A 23,084-nucleotide genomic window follows, 5' to 3' on the forward strand; every position below is an offset into this window, starting at 1 on the left:
CATACAAACACATTCCAGGGTTGCCCTAGGTTCATTTTCCTACATGGTGATTTTCCCTTATTTTGTCTCCATAGCTCTCAGCTGAGTATGTAATGTTCGGTTACACCCGAACTTAGCCTTCCTTACTTGTTCTTGGTTAAGTTCTATTTAAATTATTTCTTATCTCGTCTAAAAATTCGAGCTTCTGGTGATGATTTATTGACTCAACTATTTTATGATATTAATTATCAACAATTACAACAGCATATTACTATCTACTAATTATCACTTTATTACACTAAAATTTGTAATGATCTTACAACGTTTTCGGTTGGTGTTTACTTAATGACGGTCCCACTGCGTTTACCGACGACTTGACGCATCCAGTTTTATTGTCGTTATTTAATAAATAATAAATATAATATAATTTACACTTACAAGTAAATAGCAAACACAACAGATAAATCTTTGCATTCAAACAGATAGAGGAAAGAAGGAAGTCGAGGCAGTCTATATATGTATGTATATATGTATGTGACATGCCATTTTTAAATCCCTTCTTATTAAGCGGTTTATTTATTTGCAAATGCGCAGAGACAAATCTAAAAGCTGAGAATAAAAAAGTAAAAAATCACACAAAAAAATAAGTAACCGCGACAAATTCGTAAGTTATTAAACTTAAAAGCAATTGCGGTCGTAGCTGCAGCGACAGCGAAAGCAGAAATTTTTATTTTGAAAGTACGAACGACAGACTCAGAACCGAGATCAAAGTGAATTCGAGCGGGAACAGGTCAGATGAAAAGACATAATGAAACGCCTTGCAATGAAGCAAGAGTTCAAAGACAAACCGGTGAGCGATCAGTGAGGTTCTCTACTCACGCACTAACTACCGACGCTGAGACAAGTCTGGTGAAAGACATTTTATTTAAATTAAAAAAAACGGGTATATATAGCAACAAAAATTAATAAGTGTGCTTGATTCGTGCAAAGTGCCTAAAATTCTCAATTTAAATAAAGTGACTAATAACAACGCGTACCAAATAAAGTGAAGAGTGAAGTGTAGAAATATCCTAGAACTCATAAAAAACCACCTAAGTAAAATCAAAATAAAATGCTAACGCCCACAGCTGATGCTACCAGTGCTGCCAAAGCGCATATGTTACCGCAAAATGAAACGAAAATTTTTATTGATTCCGCCAAACCTTTTACCACTGCTGCTTTACGTCGCAGTTCGACGCCTTTTACAACAGTGGGCAAAGTGAAAAAAGTGCTGCGTAATCGTTTTGAAATACTCAATTGGATTGTTGATTATAACACCGAATGGGCCTTGAGCGATTTAATCGCCGGAATAACTCTGGGTCTCACTATTATACCCGAGAGTATTGCGTGTGCCCTACTTGCGGGATTACCGGCGCGTTATGGGCTTTGTTCGGCCTTTTTGGGTTGTTTTGTGTATTTGATATTTGGTTCCATACCAAAAGTCATAGTTGGTCCCACAAGTTTGGTTGCTCTTGTCAGTTTACAATTTACTGTGGGTAAACCAATTGAATTTGCTATACTTCTGACCTTCCTCACTGGTGTGGTTGAATTAATAATGGGTGTATTACGCGTGGGTAAGTTGTTTGGAATGCTTTTGATTTTATTGATTTAAACGAGATTATACTTGCTTTAACTGTTAAAAAGTATCATCCAGTCTTACAATATTATTGTCCTTTTCTCCAAGCCAATTTTTTGATGATAGTAGTAGTACTAGTAACAGTTAAAAGGAGCACGACGAAAACTGGAAGAAAAGTCCGGTCTTTATTTCCTCGGAGTTACATACATTTACTTTCGTTCAGCTTACGTTCTCGGGAACGAACAGTGGTACTGTTTTTCACCAAATTCGCAAAAAGAATCTAAGAACGAAATAGTCAGACTTGTTAGCTCTGTATTCCCACTCAATTTGAAAAGTTAGACGGTGCTGATTTCGAGTCGATTTACTGGAGATGTCCTCCATTTCAATAAGGTCGAATCGTTTCGAATCGGTTTTCAATCTCTCGATTCGTCTTCATTTCTATGGTATAGCGGTTAGAGCAGTCGAAACGTCGTATTCGAATCCTTTTTTTAATAAATCCAAGTTTTTTTTAGTATATTTAAAAAACTATTTTTTTTAATACTTCATAATTAAAAATTTTCATACCTTGGTGCAGACGATGGTCTGGTAGTGGCGTTACTGAATGGGAAGGTTCTTTTTCCGCATAATCAATAACACGTAGCTGAGTGCACACTGCTGGATAGTAAGAATAAAATGGTTTGCTCAGAATATATCAAAGATAAACACTGGGCTAAAAGGAGAATAGAGTTGCAAGCCGGGGAAGTTGATATCGCTATAATCAATGAATTAGTCATAGGAAGCCATAGTATAGAAAAGTGTATGTCTTCGGCGAAGAGGCGACAGGCAAGTACAAACAGAGTAGAAGAGCGGGAATTGGTATGATCCATAGATGAAGTAAACACAAGTAAAACGCAGTTTGAGTGGTTTGCCGAGATAATCCATATATTTTAAAGCTTTCGACTTTGCCCACTCTCGATAGGATGGATGATGTAGCGAAGCAGCGCTAATTAAACGCACCAATCCCTTTGGGTAGTTGTCTAGCAAGAAATGAAGATCAGTTGTAAGGAAGATTCTTAACTTCATTATCAGGATGTTACAGAATAAACCAAGTGAACCAATGCCAGCCTTTGATTCGGCAGGATGTTATAAGTGGGTCAAGTTGATAGCATGCAGAAATACCGTGCTTCAACAAAAGTTCGCGATATCACGTTGAGTTCTGAGCGGTATGACTTGATGGTACTCAATAGGGCATGTTTCTCAGACCGCATATAAATCACTCCATCATCCCCCTAAAACGAATACAAGAAGAATGTTGGAACGAATCTAAAATAGATCTAAAAGCGACAAAAAATAGCAAGTCAAAGGAAAATTTCGGGGGAAAACGTCTGTGAAGACATACAATGCTCTATCGAAACGAGAGGTTAATAGTTATATTCAGAGCTCAAACTGTCAAGGGGCTTATAAAGAAGGAGAATGGGGAACCGTTACTTAGTTAGTAGTGAAGAGTCCTTGTGGGCGCTATTTGCCGAACAATTTAAAACAATAATTAGTGAGAAAGATCTGGCAAGCAGTACTTACAATCCAACTTCAGCGCGAGTGAAGCCAAGTTGTTGAATACCACCAAATCAATTCGATGGTAAAAATCTCGTTTAGGTTTATATCGCGAAGTTTGAATGATATAAGAACTTTCGCGTTAAAAATCTTATATAAGTATTTCTATACCTTTGTGATCATCATAACAATTTCTTTTAATACATTATTTTTCTCCTTTTCAACGGCACTCTCATTTTAAAGTTGGTACCACATCCTAAGAATATCGACATGATAGGGAGAAAGTGACGAAATGATTAGAAGACATGCCGAAGTGATCTGGGTATATTGCCCGTGTGATACCGTAATCAATTTTTAAACTTACCCAAAAACAATTCGATATTGATCCTGTAATATCTCCGAATTAATCACTACAGTCTCCGCAAAATCATTCCAAAATGATGCAAAAATAATTACGAAATACCAGCGAATACAATTCAACAATAATGCCGATATGGTCTCGAATTGATACCAAAACTTATCCAGAAAGTATACAGAAATAGTTCTCAATTATTCCTGGAAAGACTTCCCGAAAGGTATTCAATCTCTGTTCGTATGACTCATAGACTTAATGTCATTGATCAGTTTCACAATACTTAAGGTTGAAAGAATTTAAAATAATCAAAAATTTCCTAGGGAGCGTGAGATTCCACCACCTTTTTAAAAAAAAACTATTGCCAGTAAATTGTTTTTTGTACCTAGGTGCCAAATTTCATCGGAATTTGATCAGCCGTTATGGTGGTATTGAGTGACAAGGCCAAACATCTATACTGAAAGAAAGAAACTAGTAAATTCAACCGATTTGCAAATTAATTCAACCTCAATTTCTGTAAATTTTAATCCATTACAAATAATTTTTGAATCACAAACTATCGAACATTATTGATTATGAAATTATCGTTTTACGGTCAATTCGAAAAAAAATGTCCATCATACGTTAACTTAAAACCATTTACTTTCACCCTAATAATACCCATGAAAACCGTTTAATTAACAAATTTCAATCAACATTGGAAAAACATGAAAGCTGTTGATATGACAGAGATCTCTGTGCCACCACCAAAAGTAGTGGGCGCCATGAGAGTAAGTTTCTCTTTAACATTAGCCGCTGCATCTGCATAATATTGAAATTTGTTCGGTGTAGAAATCTATATATATAAAAATCAAATTCTGTGTGTGTACCCTATGGAAACGTATTTCCCACACTTCAATAATCACCAAATTTTGAATATAGGTTGCTTGGATCAAGATGAAGGTTTTTCATCTTGCAGAACTAAGAATTTTTATACTCAGTTGAGCAGAGCTCACAGAGTATATTAAGTTTGATTGGATAACGGTTGGTTGTACATATATAAATTAATCGAGATATATATAGACTTCCATATATCAAACTAATCAGGATCGAAAAAAAATTTGATTGGGCCATGTCCGTCCGTTCGTCCGTCCGTTAACACGATAACTTGAGTAAATTTTGAGGTATCTTGATGAAATTTGGTATGTAGGTTCCTGAGCACTCATCTCAGATCGCTATTTAAAATGAACGATATCGGAGTATAACCACGCCCACTTTTTCGATATCGAAAATTTCGAAAAACCGAAAAAGTGCGATAATTCATTACAAAAGACAGATAAAGCGACGAAACTTAGTAGATGAGTTGAACTTATGACGCAGAATAGAAAATTTGTAAAATTTTGGACAATGGGCGTGGCACCGCCCAATTTTAAAAGAAGGTAATTTAAAATTTTGCAAGCTGTAATTTGGCAGTCGTTGAAGATATCATGATGAAATTTGGCAGGAACGTTACGCCTATTACTATATGTATGCTTAATAAAAATTAGCAAAATCGGAGAAGGACCACGCCCACTTTAAAAAAAAAAAATTTTTAAAGTAAAATTTTAACAAAAAATTTAATATCTTTACAGTATATAAGTAAATTATGTCAACATTCAACTCCAGTAATGATGTGGTGCAACAAAATACAAAAATAAAAGAAAATCTCAAAATGGGCGTGGCTCCGCCCTTTTTCATTTAATTTGTCTAGGATACTTTTGACGCCATAAGTCGAACAAAAATTAACAAATCCTTTTGAAATTTGGTAGGGGCATAGATTTTATGACGTTAAATGTTTTCTGTGAAAATGGGCGGAATCGGTTGATGCCACGCCCAGTTTTTATACACAGTCGACCGTCTGTCCTTTCGCTCGGCCCTTAACACGATAACTTGAGCAAAAATCGACATATCTTTAATGAACTTAGTTCACGTGCTTACTTGAACTCACTTTATCTTGGTGTGAAAAATCAACGAAATCCGACTATGACCACGCCCACTTTTTCGATATCGAAAATTACGAAAAATGAAAAAAATGACATAATTCTATACCAAATACGAAAAAAGGGATGAAACATGGTAAGGTAATTGGATTGTTTTATTGACGCGAAATATAACTTTAGAAAAAACTTTATAAATTGGTTGTGACACCTATTATATTATGTAGAAGAAAATGAAAAAGTTCTGCAGGGCGAAATAAAAAACCCTTAAAATCTTGGCAGGTATTAGATATATAAATAAATTAGCGGTATCCAACAGATAATGTTCTGGGTCACCCTGGTCCACATTTTGGTCGATATCTGGAAAACGCCTTCACATATATAACTACCACCACTCCTATTTAAAACTCTCATTAATGCCTTTCATTTGATACCCATATCGTACAAACATATTCTAAAGTCACCACTGGTCCACCTTAATGCGATATCTCGAAAAGGCGAACACCTATAGAACTAAGGCCCACTCCCTTTTAAAAATACTCATTAACACCTTTCATTTGATACCCATATCGCACAAACAAAGTCTAGAGTCACCCCTGGTCCACCTTTATTGCGATACCTCGAAAAGGCGTCCACCTATAGAACTATGGCCCACTCCCTCATAAAATACTCTTTAATGCCTTTCATTTGATACACTTGTCATACAAACACATTCCAGGGTTTCCCTCGGTTCATTTTCCTACATGGTTATTTTCCCTTATGTTGTCACCATAGCTCTCAACTGAGTATGTAATGTTCGGTTACACCCGAACTTAACCTTCCTTACTTGTTAATAATTAAATTTTTTTTTTTCAATTTCACGTGCACCACTAGGTGGTGCGACAAATTTTGTATGTCAGCAAAAGTTACTCATACACCATGTACGTACTTAAGTGCAGAACTTTTGTTTGGCCATAGCAGTGAATTCACAAAAAGTTAAAGCGATTGCATAGAGTGATTTAAAAGTTGTTATTAAATTTAAGCATTCCATTGTAAAAATAGATGTATATATGAGATGATAGACAAAAATTGTGCAGCTAAAATATTTTGATTAACTTTTGAGATTTTGAGTATGAATTGTGTGTGACAAAATAAAATTTGAAAAATAAAGCAAATAATGATAAACTAGAGGAATGAGTTATCTAAGAAAAAAGAAGGAGAGAGGTATAGGGTGAAAAAAAAAGAGGGAAAGATAAGGAAATTATAAAGGGTAAGAATGAGAAACATTTGAGATACATTTTGAAGAAGATCAATATAATTTTATATACTGATTTCTTGACTTTGAGTAACGGGAAGGAATGTGTTAAAATACACCTTCTTATTTAGATTAGTATTTGCCCAACCGAGCAACGCCGGGTACCCTACAAATAAAATCAGTTCTTTCAGCAGAAAAATCACTTATCACACACACACATATTATCACATAAATTGAAAATATGCCATCTCTATAAAATATTGTTAACTCTAGATCGTAAGTCTCTCTTCTCTTGAAAAAACTTAACAAATTTGTTCTGTTGAAAAAATTCAGTAAATTAGCCATAATACAATCAAGGGCACTTCTATTAATTAACGAACAAAAGCCAATATTTGTTGATTTAACTAACGTCATTTCTGATGTGCAGACATCGAAACAGCCAGACTTTTTCATTTATAATATTAATGAAGATGAGAAAATTTTAATAATTATTTGACATATCCAGTTTTCCCAATATATCTACTTATTACCAAATAAAGACTAAAAAGATGATAAAAAACTTTTAAGTACTTCCTTTATATCAATGGACCAAAAGTCACGAAAAATGTCTCTTCAAACAAAGACATAAACTTGTCGAACTTTGATATTCAAATTTTAACGCAACCTTTGTAAAACTTTCTATGAGGAACAAAAATATAAAGGTGGAGTGCAATAGACTTTCGATATAATATTTACCTAAGTCCGGCAATTTATGATCCACCTTTATATTTTTGTACCTTTTGTTATTGGTCTAGCCATAAGTACCTCCCCCCCCCCCCCCCCCCCCCACTCATTCCGAAGTTTTTGGGGACTGTTATCGATATTGATGGTCTTTTGCTGGATGCAGATCCAGTACGATCTGGTAACATTTAGTATGACTACACGATGAACGATTTAGTATGACCACATGAATCTTTTTAAACCACATGAATCCTTCAAAGAAATAGGATTCGCTTCGGATAGGTGAGGTTGACAATTGGGTTGGAGAAGCTATAAATTGCGCTGGCAACCTCTTTATGGGTTGCGCTACACAACTCCTTGAATCAATTTGATGTTTTAGTCGCATCTTACGAAAGGCATACCTGCCGCGGGTATATTCTAAGCCCCCTAGCCAACTGGGGGATATTTTTGTTCCTCAAACAAGTTTGTGCAGTGGTTATGGTAAAATTTTAATATCAAAGTTCGACAAGATAATATTTTTGCCACAAGAGACATTTTTCGTTTCTTCTGGTCCATTGATATTAAGAAAGGAATTAAACAAATTTTTATCTTCTCTTTAATTTTTCCTTATTTTGCATTTTCAAGGTGACCGGTTGTGGAAGTTTTCGTGTTTCTAGCTCAATGAGTACTTCCTTAAAAATCGATCACCAGATTCCACAATTTTAAAACTAACTTTTTAATACCTCAAAAATGTCTAACCCTGCCATAGCAAACTCTTTTATCCTAAATATTACAACGTAATAAAAGCCAAAGTTTTATTCAAAATGTCAGCTTTCTGGGTTATCGGGAAGTTCCTTAAAACTCGAAAGCAAAATTTCCAAGTTCGGAAGTTTTTTTTAGTTTTCACAATGCCTGTGGTACCTATCAAAAAATGGCTTCCAGCATGCTGCATTTTCCTAAGATATGAAGTATGTCTTTAGATTTAAGGATCTATCACAACGGGAAGCTTCTCAAATGGCGGTCGCAATATTCCACATTCTGTAAGTGGACTTTCTAAATATCTCTAAATATCTCTTTTATACCAAATATTACAGCCAAATAGAGCCCAAATCTTCGTGCAAAATTTAAGATCTCAGAGTTTTCGGGAAGTTCCTTAAAACACGAAAACAAAACTTCCAAGATCGAACTTTTTTTAGAACTTTTATACTCAGCTGAGCAGAGCTCACAGAGTATATTAACTTTGTTCGCACAGGGCTGTAGCTAGACTTAAATTTAAGCTAGGGCAGCGTTGGTTTAAGGTAGGGCGGAAGTAAATGACATCGAGGCATGGCTTCCAAAATCAATCAGCATGTATATCACTTATCTCTAGGTCAGTGACGTACATTTAATACCTATTTGTTTACACATAATTATTGCGACAGTACATAAGCAATACTCATTGAGAATAAGCCAACAAGATGGTTGAGTTTCGAGATTTAGATGTGGAGATCCACGTCTAAGTTCGAGTGAGTGCAGGATGGGCGATAGGAGTAAATAGACACGACCAAAAATACCACTTCAGTTTATTGTTTCTGCAAACTTATTCTTATAAAAAACATAGTAAAAGCATTCAAAACAGATGAATCCTGCGGTTCGTCATGTTATTAAAAATGCGAAGAGCTTCGTTCAGATCAACCGATTTTGTTCTCTTTTTCTCAAAGGCGAGAAATACCATACCAGTCATTCTCTCTTGACCCATTCACAGCCTTTGAGGCCTATTGATTGCAGTTAGTGTTGAAAAGATTGATTCGCACACTGCAGTACTACATTCTATGGTCGCTACAGATGCAAAAAGTTCATATGTGTCTTTAAACGTCTGTACAAAAATTGCAGTATATCTTCCATTATATCTTCGTTACGACTCAATTAAGCTTTAACCACACTAGCCTCTTCCCTAGATGGAATTTTCAGACATGGAAACTTATTCAAAATTGAAAAAAGACGAATTATCTTGATAATGAAATATTTTGAAAATTACCCAAATTTTTCAGTGGCTCCATTTTATCTATATCCAACTAATCCAGACTTGCAATCGAACTGATCATCATTGTACGAAAACCTTCGTAATTTAAAAATTAGTATGTCCAAAGTCATTGTGAGTGATGACTAAGTGTGATATCTTATCTGTCAACTGCCTGACAGGATGTTCAATATGGCTACTTTTTAGCGTTTTGACAGGGTGTTCAATAAGGCAACGCCTATCTTCAGCGGGTGATAGAAAGATATACAGAATGAACCAGCGATAGTCAATTACAAATCAGGTGATCCAATCACTTTGGAATTTTGACGTCTATGTAGAAGATATCACACTTAGTTATCATTCACAATGTCGAAAGTTTGGAAATACTCAGAGTTAAATGGCTCGTCGTTCTCTTCTACATTTTCTCTGGTGGTCATACATGAAATAGTCATCCATCCGATTCGGTTTTCTTAAATGCCTCTGTGCCCTAATTTCTGATTCGCCGGAGTCGTTGCTTGTTAAAGACTTAGCTTTAAATAAATTGATGACTGCTATGGCGTCTTTCAATCTAGCGCTCGGTGCTTGCAAAGCTGCGTCTGCAGGTTGTAGCGTGGATAAGATTTTTTTGGCCACAACCACGGCTATTCGGAATTCTAAATTAAGCACAACTCTTTTAATACCGATACTCTTGCCGACGTCATCACCATTGAATCTGCCATTTTTAATTTCTTTTAAAGTCTGCAAAATCGGTGAATAATTATCGTATACAACTTTTGTAACTGCCAAATGTTCAGACCAGTGTTGTTCGAGGAGTCGGCCAATCCCTGTTCCAGCATATAAGGCAGCTATTTTGCCATGATGCAAGAATTCATGTAACATGATACATTGATCAAAAAATAAACGAATGAAAATGTCTCCTTCGATTATTCAATACCTAAGAGAGTTATGATCTTCAAATTTGGTATGTGGGTCGCCTGTACATATGCACGCAAGTCAAGGTGAAAAAAAACTCTCTAAAACGATTAAACGATAACCATAGAAAATTTCTAAATTCTCCATCGAGTAAAATGTTTTAGATTAGCACATAGCCTTAGAAATCAATTCCGCGCTTTTGGTGTTGTTCGCTCACAGCGAGATTGGTTTTTATCAAAAAAGTGCCGGAATGAATCATTCCTTTAACAAACTACAAAAATTCGATAGTTTGATTTAATTATATCTGTGATGCAGGGTGGAGTCTCCATACCACACATTGCAACCGCAATAATTTTTTATCTCAAACTATGAAAAAAAATTTAATTATAATAATTCATCTCACTTGTTGGCCTTTTTAAGGTAGGGCATTCTAATTTCTAGCTACGGGCCTGTGTTCGCATAACGGTAATCCGTAACGGCATAAACTAATGGAGATAGATTTAGACTTCTATATATGAGCCGTTTATTTTGAAAGTGGCATAAGTCATTTCATGTCGTTTATGTTCAGTGGTAATTTGTTTGTATCTCTCCTCGCCTCCAGTTTTTTAGAGTCCAATATCCAAAAGATGCACGTCTTATTATTATTTTATAATTGTAGAACTATATATGCATTAGTTCAAAAATAACAATGCATTTAAGACCATGAGTTGGAAATTACATATGCCACTTTCAAAATAAACGGCTCATATCAAAATGATCTGGGTGAAAAAAGAAATTCATTTAGCCATGTCCGTCCGTCTTTAAACACGATAACTTGAGTAACTTTTGAGATACCTTGATGAAATTTGGAATGTAGGTTTCTGGGTGCTCATCTCAGATCGATATTTAAATTGAACGATATCGGACTGTAACCACGCCCACTTTTTCGTTATCGAAAATTTCGAAAAACCGAAAAAGTGCCATAATTCATTACCAAAGACAGATAAAGCGATGAAACTTGGTAGGTGAGTTGAACTTATGACGCAGAATAGAAAATTAGTAAAATTTTGAACAATGAGCGTGGCACCGCTCAATTTTAAAAGAAGGTAATTTAAAATTTTTGCAAGTTTGAATTTGACAGTCGTTGAAGATATCATGATGAAATTTGGTATCACCTTACTCCTATTACTATATGTGTGCTAAGTGAAAATTAGCGAAATCGGATGACGAACACGCCCACTTTTAAAAAAAAATTTTTTTAAGTCAAATTTTAACAAAAAATTTAATATCTTTACAGTATAAAAGTAAATTATGTCAACATTCGACTCCAGTAATGATATGGTGCAACAAAACACAAAGATAAAAGAAAATTTCAAAACGGGCGTAACTCTGCCCTTTTTCATTTAATTCATATAGAGTACTTTTAATGCCATAAGTGGAACACAAACTTAGCAATCCTTGTGAAATCAGGTAGAGACATCGATTCTATGACGATAACTATTTTCTGTGAAAATGGGCGAAATCGGTTGAAGCCACGCCCAGTTTTTATTCACAGTCGACCGTCTGTCCTTCCGCTCGGTCGTTAACACGATAACTTAAGCAAAAATCGATATATCTTTACTAAAATTAGTTCACGTACTTATCTGAACTCACTTTACATTGGTATTAAAAATTTGCGAAATCTAACTATGACCACGCCCACTTTGTCGATATTGAAAATTTCGAAAAATTAAAAAAATGCCATAATTCTGTACCAAATATGAAAAAAGAGATGAAACACGGTAATTGGATTGGTTTTTTGACGCAAAATATAACTTTAGAAAAAACTTTGTAAAATGGGTGTGACACCTACCATATTAAGTAGGAGAAAATGAAAAAGTTCTGCAGGGCGAAATCAAAAGCCCTTGGAATCTTGGCAGGAATACTGTTCGTGGTATGACATATATAAATAAATTAGCGGTACCCGGCAGAAGATGTTCTGGGTCACCCTGGTCCACATTTTGGTCGATATCTCGAAACGCCTTCACATATACAACTAAGGGCTACTTCCTTTTAATACCCTCATTAATACTTTTAATTTGATACCCATATCATACAAACACATTCTAGAGTCCCCCCTGGTCCACCCTTATTGCGATATCTCGAAAAGCCGTCCACCTATAGAACTAAGGCCCACTCCCTTTTAAAATACTCATTAACACGTTTCATTTGATACCCATATCGTACAAACAACACATTCCAGGGTTACCCTACGTTCATTTTGCTAAATGCTGATTTTCCCTTATTTTGTCTCCAAAGCTCTCAGCTGAGTATGTAATGTTCGGTTACACCCGAACTTAGCCTTCCTTACTTGTTATAATAAAATCTGTTTTTTAACCAAAAGTGACAAATTCTAAGGTTCCTACGGACCGCCCAGTCTTTCTTCCGATTTCGATAAAAGAATTCCGGTACCGACGTACCGATAAACTCATTTCCATAACATATCTACTAAATACATACGCATAACGTCTACACCGTTATTTTAAGCAAAATACATTACAATTAAAGAAAGTTAGCATATTTTCACACACCTGTTTCAATGCTAATATACTGTCATTGATCTTAAGTCTAGGTCTAAGCAATCAATCATTAACGAACAAAATTAAGAAAGTATGCGTCGAGTAAATAAGTACATACATAAAGGTTGCTACATATGCACATATGTGCTTTAAAAATGTATAAATATGTAGGTACTCGCATGTGCATAAATATTGACGTGCGGAAATCTTTTGAATTTTAATTTTATCTGGCTAATACCAGTATTTATACATACACAAAAAAATGTATTTTTAAATCACCAAAAGTATAAAAGTTTAAGCATATTATTATTGCATCGCCTGAGGATGTGACAATAATTTCGCATACATTTTCAAAGCCAGCTGTACAAACCAGAGATATAAGCCGCTGATAAACGCCGCCGCCGCCGGATATATGTACGTATGAGAAGGTTTGAAAAATCACTTGGGCTTACATTCAAACATCTGTATTTATTTTCGAAACCATACAATAGCGTCTTGAAATGTTAATTCTGATTTTCACACTTCATCCTTCAACACCCAAGTCCACCCGTTTGATATTTCCTAAAGTTGGCGGCCCTATCCAAAGCTAGTCCCTTGGAGTGAATCACATTGATTATAGCCTATCAACCAAGTTTAAATATCATTTACACGTTACGGCTCCTTTTACAAATCTGAATACGTAGGCACATATTTTAACCAGGCGAGGCTTTATCCTTCGCAAGAACACTCAAAGTGGTGAAGCAAAAGCTTTTCCCAGACAGTCGAACTAATGACCATGTGTTCTACTACCCTAACGTATTGGACAGTCGAACTAGTCCGAAAACTGAAGCTACGCGGTCATCCATAATGAGCTCTTATATCATAAGCCGGAAAACAACAGTTAACATCTTTCAACTTGAAATCGGTCGACTTTCATTTTAAAATATCGTTTTGATTTAATGAAGACTATTTAAATCAAAATTGTGAACACAAACGTCTACAAACTTTGGTCAACATTTTACAACTTTAATCCACGGTCCTTATAAGTTTAAATTATGTAGATGCGCCAAGGTGTATACGATTTTCACCCATTACGCAACGACTTAGACTGATTATGATTCCGGGGGCGGCATCCTTGGCCGAATAATCACTCCCTAACATTTCACGGTATTGCTCTGGCGTAGATCGTCAGCATAGCGCGACAAAAGCATCCGTTGGAAAGTCTTCGGAGTTACACCTAGAGCTTCTAGGAAAGTGACATCGACGAAGTTATGAGTTCGAAATAGCAGTCCTATAGCTTCTGAGCTGGCATATGTTGTGAGGGTCAGGAGGCGTGATAGCGAATTGTGGTCGGCATTGCTAATGTTCTCACATCGGGAATTGTAGCTCTTAAAAACAGCCGAAACACTGGAGGCGCCCTGTGCAACGAGAGTCATGAGTATTAATAGACCAATAATAGCAACCGCAAGTTGCCTTTGTGCGTGACCGCCAAGGAGCCACAAATGATTTAAAGAAATTGTGTTCACCACGATTATTAGGAGTTAACACTTGGTGAAACTACGATTTGCACGAGATATAAAGACAAAGGTGTGACTATTTTATGTATCTCTTTTTCTTTTCAGCAGACGCAGCAGTACCAATTCCAAAGACCGCGGTTAGGTTCGAAGCCTCTCTGGAGTAAGCAAACGAGGGACAATCCCTCCGCAAGGAGCTACTCCTAAAAATTTTTGAACGGTCTGTGATATCTTGAGGCAAAAACCCCAGATCTTTCCGAAATGGCCAACATGTTGATTTCCTTAAATACATACAAACAAAACCTTTCCTAAATATTATTTTTTTTTTAATAGAAAAATTAAGCTTTTTAAAGTAAGAACACCGGCAAACGTCGGCGCGCCACCGCCGATAAAGTGATCGGCGTAAACCTCTACTACAAACAGTCGCACTTACACCCACTCAAATGAGGGGTACACACAAACAACAACCACACAGTGGGCGCAGTGAAAGGGCTGTGCGATGCTCGTCACACAATTGTCACAAGTGCAGCAATGCTGCTGGTGAGTGTGGAGCTTTGGTATAATCATGCTTGCCACATTGTTCGATTTAAACCAAAAATTATCCTATTTTTAGGTTGACTCAACTGGCCTTTTTTCTGCAGATTTTCTAGTTTTTATGAAAGTAAAATAGCTTTCTTTTGGATTTACAAATTACATATACTGTTGGGAAATCAATAAGTAGACTTAAATTACCAAATAAGATCAAATTTTATAGTTCAATATCTGGATTTTCTCTATTTCAAAAATCGACAGTTGAGGTTTTTAAATTTTGAATTTAAAATTAGTTGATAAAAGTGTAAATGGGCTATCCTCAAAAAAAAAAAAAAAAACTGTTGCTAGGAGCTTCGACTATATGTTTGCATTCTTTCCCAACAGTTTTAAGCCTGAAACTTATCTAAATCCATGACATATGGGTAAACAATTCTCCAAATAATATGCCTTCAGACTTTGATAAATATATAGTTCTCAATTTGATAACCAACATCATTTTCTAATTATTCTCCAACCTTTTAGTTCTCAAGTTGATATCCAACACCATTCTACAATCATTAACCAACCTTTGAGAAATTTATAGTTCTCTAGTTGATCTCTAATATCAAGCTCAAACTATTCGCCCACCTAAGAGAAATGTATAGTTCTAAAATCAGTATCAAGCCCTTCTTCCCGTTGATATTCTACGTTGGATATCAAATTGAGATGAACGCATCGGGTTACAGATTAGGGCCCAGCGAGTTTTTCAAACTATGCAGAGTTCATTTTCACATACATATATAATGCTAATGTAAAAATGCGGCCGCATTAAATAGCATTTTGAAAATGAAAGCCGCGAATTGTGTTATGTTATAGAAATTCTGCAAGAAGGAGCTAAAATATTTTCAGTTTTCGTCTGGGTTGGAACTACTAAAGAAACCTAGGACATCGCCACGTTAAATTCGCCAATTGAAAGGATGGAAAAGAAATTGTGCGAGCACAATACAGGGTATATACATACAAACCCTATCCTTTCTGTACCCTAGACACAATATTTTAAAAACAATGCGATTAGGGTATCCAAGTAGTTAGATATGAATACAGGACCCTTATTATGAAATTCGATTCTAAAGAAATTTCCCCCAATTTAGAGACAGAAATAGGCTTAGATCTGTTCTAATATGAACCACTTTATACAGAGCCTAAGTTTTGGTGTTTTTTATAATTTTGGTCCTTTTTCATACAGAATTTTAGTTCTGAATATAAATGTAATGCAGCAATTGGGACCTATTTTTTCGCGTCTACCACGTTATCCCCAAAATCAAAATCCCCAAAACAAAATCCCCAAATCAAAATTCCCAAAATCAAAATCCCCAAAATCAAAAACCCCAATCTCATAATCCCCAACAAAAAATCCCCATTTTATGTGTGAAATAAATTCAAATTGGGTTTAAAATCGCCGCGACCAAAAAAGGCTAATAATCCACACCAACTTTTTGAATAGGCGGCCTTCGGCCGCGCCTATAAAAAATAACCCTGGGCTACGCCATGCCAAGTCCGGGTGTGTGGTATAACCGTGGCTACCGCCACGGTGATATCCTTCTGCGTAGTGCACGCTTCTGTTTGCTTCTTCGAATGGGAGTGCCACGAAATCCAAAAAAAAAAAAAAATACCCAAACACAAAATCCTCAAAGAAAAAAAAAATACCCAAACACATAATCCCCAAATTCAAAATCCCCAAAATCAAAATCCCCAAACACAAAATCCCATTGCTATTATAAACATCATGACCATGTAAAAAATAGCAATAACTCTTTCCTCTTTCATTCATATTTATGTATATATATCTATATATTCACGTTTTGGCAATACATATTTTTACTTATCCATATATAGGACTGCTAGTTGCTCTAATTCGAACAAACTAACAGAAGCGTGTACTACGCAGAAGGACATCACCGTGGCGGTAGGCACGGTTATATCCAGGCATGCTTAACGAACGAAACGATATCACGAAGTGACTTCGTTTCGTTTATTAGCGTTGATTATCGTAACGAAATGATATCGTTTCGTTCGTTAAGCATGACTGGTTATATCACACACCCGGACTTGGCATGGGGTAACCCAGGGTTTTTTTTTTTATAAGCGCGGCCGAAGGCCTCCTATGCAGAAAGTTGGTATGGATTATTAGCCTTTTTTGGTCGCGGCGATTTTAAACCTAATTTGAATTTATTTCACATATAAAATGGGGATTTTGTGTTGGGGATTATGAGTTTGAGGATTTTGATTTTGGGGATTTTGATTTTGGGGATTTTGTTTTGGGGATTTTGATTTTGGAGATAACGTGGTAGACCTATTTTTTTTTCTTTGGGAATTTTGTGTTTGGGTATTTTTTTTGGGAATTTCGTGGCACTCCCATTAATACAAGGGCCTTATTATGAAATTCGATTCTAAAGAAATTTCTTTCGAATCAAATCGAATAACAGAATAGGGCCCCAGCCGCTGGTCCTGTTTTACAATTTTGGACCTTTTTCATACAGAATTTTGGTTTCGAATAAAAATGTAGTGCAGCAACTCGGACATGTTTTTTTTTTTTTTTTTTACACTCTGCCTCGAATTTGATTAGAAAAATCTTATGAATTAGGTTTAAGTGGCTACATCTTAACAGCAATATGATATTTTATCAGCTTTTCTGTAGCAGATGAGCGCTCAAACAGGAGCGGGCAATGAACATCATGCACTAAAAGCTTATATTTGCGAATCGCCGATGCAGTACAAAAACAAATAACACACATTTTACAAAAACAGCGCGTGCAAGCTTTTGGTGTAATTTTATGCATTAGGCTCAATATATAAATATTATATCACATATTTACATTTAAGGCGCACAGTATTTTTTAGTTACGAAGCGTTTTACGTTTCATTCATTAATACAATTACTATGTTCAACGGGTATGTAAATTTATATTCAAAAGCAAAAGAGAATTTTTACATATAAACGTGTGGCGAGTGTAAAAATCGGCGTTGCGATGTTTTTAAGGAAAAAATACTGCAACGAATTTTACGAATTCTTGATTCTTCTGTTATAGCTCGAGTCGCTGAACTGTCGAGTAAATAACTCAAATATTCAGTATAGCAAAGTGTTCTTTATTCACAACACTACTGTGGTAGTACTATTTCACAATTTAATTACTGGTGTACTAAAAGCGTGTTAAACTCAAACTTGTTCATGATTCCTCAGCGAGCGCTGCTTTTACACTCTGTTGTCTCGTTCGCCTATGGTTTACAGTTTTCACGAACAGCCTTCTCGAGCAGTTTCTTATTTATTTCTCATTGTTTTACTCATACTCACGTTTATCTTCTTGTTATACGAGTGTATATGTGCAAGTATAACTTCTGCGCTTTTAGATGTTGCTTACATGTATGTATAATAGAGATGTACGCCGCCGATAAACGCCGCCGCCGCCGCCGCTGCCGATTTTGGTAGTTTTTCGCACGCCGCCGCCGGATAACGAACATGTTCGGCGCGTTACTATATTTTCTACTCGTTTAAGACTGTTTAGGCCATTTATTAGTCATGTCGAAAATTGGTCAGATATGGTCGAAAGTGGTATCAGCGGATGCGCATCACTGCCAGTTATAAAAAACTGATTGCGAAATTCAACTCTTTCCAACTGTTCAAAAGTAATTTAAAAACACAGGCGTTTTTGATGTCAGCTTAACACGGACTTTACATCACCCAAGTCACCAAGGTATTAAAACAAAACACTAAAAGAAAAGTTACATATATAATAAATTTATGTGCTCACTTTGCATATTTTTTTTCAAAAAATTAATAATGAACAATGAATTCAAAAAAAATGACCAAAGGCGAACTTGTTTTCAAATTGTCCTCAAGTTGTTAAAAAAAGGCAAATACTAAAAAAAGGTGCCGATTTTTTACAAAATTTTATATTGCGATTGGCTGAAAGAATAAGCGAAATCAGTGATGAAAATCCTTTAGTAGGTTCTAGCGGCATAAACACTCCTTTGAAATGATTCTTACCTCATACTTAAGTTGAGGATATATGTACGAATGAGAAGGGTTTGAAAAATCACTTGGGCTTACATTCAAACATCTGTTGTTTATTTGCGAAACCATACAGTAGCGTCTGAAATGTTAATTTTGATTTTTACACTTCATCCTTCAACACCCATGTCACCCGTTTTGACATTTCATAAATTTGGCGGCCCTATTCCCTAGTTGCTTGGAGTGAATCACATTGATTATAGCCTATCAACCAAGTTTAAATATCATTTACACGTTACGGCTCCTTTTACAAATCTGAATACGTAGGCACATATTTTAACCAGGTGAGGCTTTATCCTTCGCAAGAACACTCAACGTGGTGAAGCAAAAGCTTTTCCCAGACAGTCGAACTAATGACCATGTGTTCTACTACCCTAACGTATTGGACAGTCGAACTAGTCCGAAAACTGAAGCTACGCGGTCATCCATAATGAGCTCTTATATCATAAGCCGGAAAACAGCAGTTAACATCTTTCAACTTGAAATCGGTCGACTTTCGTTTTAAAATATCGTTTTGATTTAACGAAGACTATTGCAATCAATGTTGTCTGCAAACTTTGGTCTAGATTTTAAAAATTGTATCCATAGTCCTTGTAAAATTTTTATTATGTAGATGCGCCGAGGATTATATGATTTTCACCCATTACGCAAGACCTCCACTTAGACTGCTTATGATTTCAAGGGCGGCATCCTGGCTCCCAGCGGGTTAGGGAGTTAGAATATACCCACTGTAGGTATGCCTGCGTAAGAAGCGACTAAAATACCAAATAGATTCAAGGTGTTGTGCAGCGCATCCCTTTCATGTTGTCAGCTTCTCTAAACCCAATTGTCAACCTCACCTATCCGTGGCAAATCCTGTTTCATTAACAGCCGAGGCTCTGGCGACCCCGAACTCCTCATGCATGTGGTCATAACAAATCGTACCGGAACGTATCGAATCTGCATCCGGCAAAGGACTATCAGCATCGATAACACTCCCCAAGGCCTGCGGGTAGTGTCCTTATCGCTACAACAACAATAACAACAACAACATGGCGGATAGTCACTCCCTAACGTTGGCGCTTCTCTGGGATAGCTTCCAGGAAAGTGACGTCGACGAAGGCATGTGTTCGAAGTCGCCGTCCTATAGCTCCTGTGCTGGCATATGCTGTGAGGGTCAGGAGGCGTGGTGGCGACTGGTGGTCGGGATTAGTACTGTTCGCACTTCGGGAGTTGTAGCTCTTAAAACAGCCGAAAAAACTGGAGGCGCCCTGTGCCACGAGAGTCTTGAGTATTAATAAACCATTAATAGCAACAGTAAGTCGCCTTTGTGCGTGACCACCAAGGAGCCACAATGATTTAAAGAAATTGTGTTCGCGACGATTACTAGGAGTTAACTTTAAGTGAAACTACGCTTTGCACGAGATATATAGACAAAAGTGTGACTGTTTTATGTATCTATAGGGTTAGGTTCGAAGCCTCTCTGGAGTAAGTGAACGAGGGATCATCCTTCCGCAAGGAGCTACTCCTGAAAATTTTTGAACGATCTTTGATATCTTGAGGAAAACCCCCCGGATCTTTCCGAAATGGCCAACACGTTGATTTCCTTAAATTCATACAAACAAAACCTTTCCTAAATATTATTTTTTTAATAGGGAAATCAAGCTTTTTAAAGTAAGAACACCGGCTTACGCCGGCGCACCACCCACGCCGCCGCCGCCGATAAAGTGATCGGCGTAAACCTCTAATATGTAATAACGTCTGAACTCATATGCACTTTCTCTGTTGCATTTAAAGCGTATGTATGTATGTATGGGGCTGAGTAATATGCGCCGTTTATTGCGGTGTACATGTATTTGTGTCTGTTTTCTCTTTCTTGTTCGCTCTAAGCTTTACTGCATACATGTACGTGTTTCTCTTTCGTCTTCGCTCTTAGCTTTGTTGTTTACATGTACATATGTGTGGCTGATTACTTCGCTGTTGTATTTTATTTACTAGCAGCATAGTCATTCATACATATATCGAATTGTTAATATTCGCCACAGTATCCTTTACACTAAAAGTAAACCAAAGTGTGCGGTACCATGCCCTAACCAAGAAATGGCTGTAAATTTTAACACCTATGTGTCTATTAGGTTACACTTAAAATTTGTTGGATACTTGCGACGCAATTAGAAAAGTATGTAATCCTAAAATAGTCAAACTCGCTATATTTCAGCTACTATATCGTCCAGTTGGACTGACCGATCCGTGAGGGCCTCACATGGACTTAATGGCTCTATAGTGTTTCCAACCATAGTCCCCAGATGTTCATTTTATTTAGTTCTTCCATATATTATATAGATGCGGGGGAGGAGAAGTAAAAGAGCGGAGTGGGAAAAGGATAGGTAAGAAGAACGAGGGGAAAGTCAAGGAAAATGATGTGTAAGGAAAAAAGTAAATAAGGAAATGGTGGAGTGAAAGATGAAAGCGGAATAAGGCAAAAAAGAAAAAAGTTATAGGGAAACTTTAAAAATATTGCAAGTACCTGGCTAGTTTTGGGAATATGGTACTTACATATATGGGAGAGCAAAAAGGTTTAGAAAAAGATGAGAGGGGAATAAATGGAAGCTGAATGAAAAAGAGCAAAATTATTGAAAGAGAAATAGGGAAGAAGCGGTGAGGGGATGAGGAAAAGTAAAAAAAGGGAAAAATTCCAAGCGTGAGAGAAGGGAGAAAGCATGGTCATGAAGGTTAATAGGAAGGGTAGCGGAGGCTAAAACAAGGGAATGAAACTGAAGAAAAGAGGGTGAAGAAAGGCGATAGTACGTAACAAAAACAAAGGGCGAGGGAAGGGAAAAGAAGTAATAAGAAGAAAGGAAAGAAAAACAGTAAAGATAAGAGCAAGGTTAAACGACAAATGAAACTTAAAGGCAGATAAGTTGAAATCGGCAGGGAAACATACAATTTGTATTTATTTTTATATTAAACTAATCCGAAAGGAAGCTACGCATAAAAGGTGGAGGTGTGTCGCACAGTGATCAAAGGTCAGATTTTATTTATTATTTTATATATTCAGTCTACATAGGGTTATCATGTATCCCTGAACAATACGCCTTAACCACCTCCAATCGGGACCTAAATTTATTTGTGATATTTTTATCACATAAGTCGTTTATTTGACTTATAAGTACCACCCCTATCTACATTTTAAGTATATATTTCTTAATCACTTATTAACTTAATTAATTCTTAAACAATTTGCAGGCGTAATATTCGAATTCCTATCTGTGCCTGTGATAAAAGCATTCTCCTCAGCTACGGCCATACTTGTCATCGAATCTCAAATAAAGGTAATGCTTGGTGTCAAATATCTCGTATCGGGGTTTATTGGATCTGTTTCCACGCTCGTACAACGACTACATGAAGCAAATACAGCTGATCTTATAATGGGCACAAGTGCTGTTATATTTTTGCTCACACTCGAGGTAAGCTAAAAATTAAAATATATTTTTAAGCCTTTTTTCATAAATTTCATTTTTTCCGTATACAGAAAATGGAAAAATTGGCTACTAGTCCGAAGATGAATCCAACTTTGGCCTGTACAATAAAATATTTCTCCTTTTCACGCAATGCTTTGATTGTTTTACTAACTGGTTTTATTTCGTATATGTGGGTTCACGAAAATCAATCCGTACCATATGCGCTAAGTGCAAAGACCCAAGCTGGACTACCAAATTTTACGATTCCAAATTTCTCAGCGGTTGATGCCGAAAAAAGTTATACATTCATCGATATTTTAAGTGAATTAAATGTTGCCATCATTGTTATACCAGTAATTGGAATACTTACCAACATTTCAATTGGGAAACTGAGTAAGTATCTGGCAACATACGATTACGTTAGTTAGATCTAAGAAAGTGAAGTGCTATCGAGCGATTTCTTTCTGGACAACAAATTGGTACCGATCGTTAGTTATTGTGATACTTTTAGGGATCGATTATTTGCACACTCATTTGAGGTTTTGCTAATTTTTCATAGAAACACTACAACCCTGAACAACCATATTAAGTGCTTCTTTGGACCCTCTTTGGATGGAGTAGGCAATTTAAAAATAAATACTTCTCTCACCATCGAGAGTTCAAGAGAAAAGTTCTCCGTAAGATCGAAAATTTCATATCCGTGTTGCCATGGGCGTTTCTCGAAGAAGGTATAATGACGAGTTGTATGCGCTCTACTATG

The 23,084-nt window shown here is 36.3% G+C and overlaps 1 protein-coding gene across 1 annotated transcript in view; it reads left to right on the plus strand.

The window, feature by feature from the left end:
- The first annotated feature begins 727 nt into the window (after positions 1 to 727).
- The window catches only part of LOC137241820 (GATOR2 complex protein MIOS-like), a 25,048-nt gene continuing 2,691 nt past the window's right edge, over positions 728 to 23,084 (plus strand). The window contains exons 1-3 of the mRNA XM_067769207.1: positions 728 to 1,592; positions 22,110 to 22,330; positions 22,396 to 22,743. Of these exons, the coding sequence (XP_067625308.1) occupies positions 1,091 to 1,592; positions 22,110 to 22,330; positions 22,396 to 22,743 (1,071 nt within the window). The 5' untranslated portion in view covers positions 728 to 1,090. The remainder of the gene's footprint in view (positions 1,593 to 22,109; positions 22,331 to 22,395; positions 22,744 to 23,084) is intronic.

The sequence above is a fragment of the Eurosta solidaginis genome, chromosome 2, assembly GCF_040869045.1.
Source record: "Eurosta solidaginis isolate ZX-2024a chromosome 2, ASM4086904v1, whole genome shotgun sequence".
In the NCBI taxonomy this organism is placed as follows: domain Eukaryota; kingdom Metazoa; phylum Arthropoda; class Insecta; order Diptera; family Tephritidae; genus Eurosta; species Eurosta solidaginis.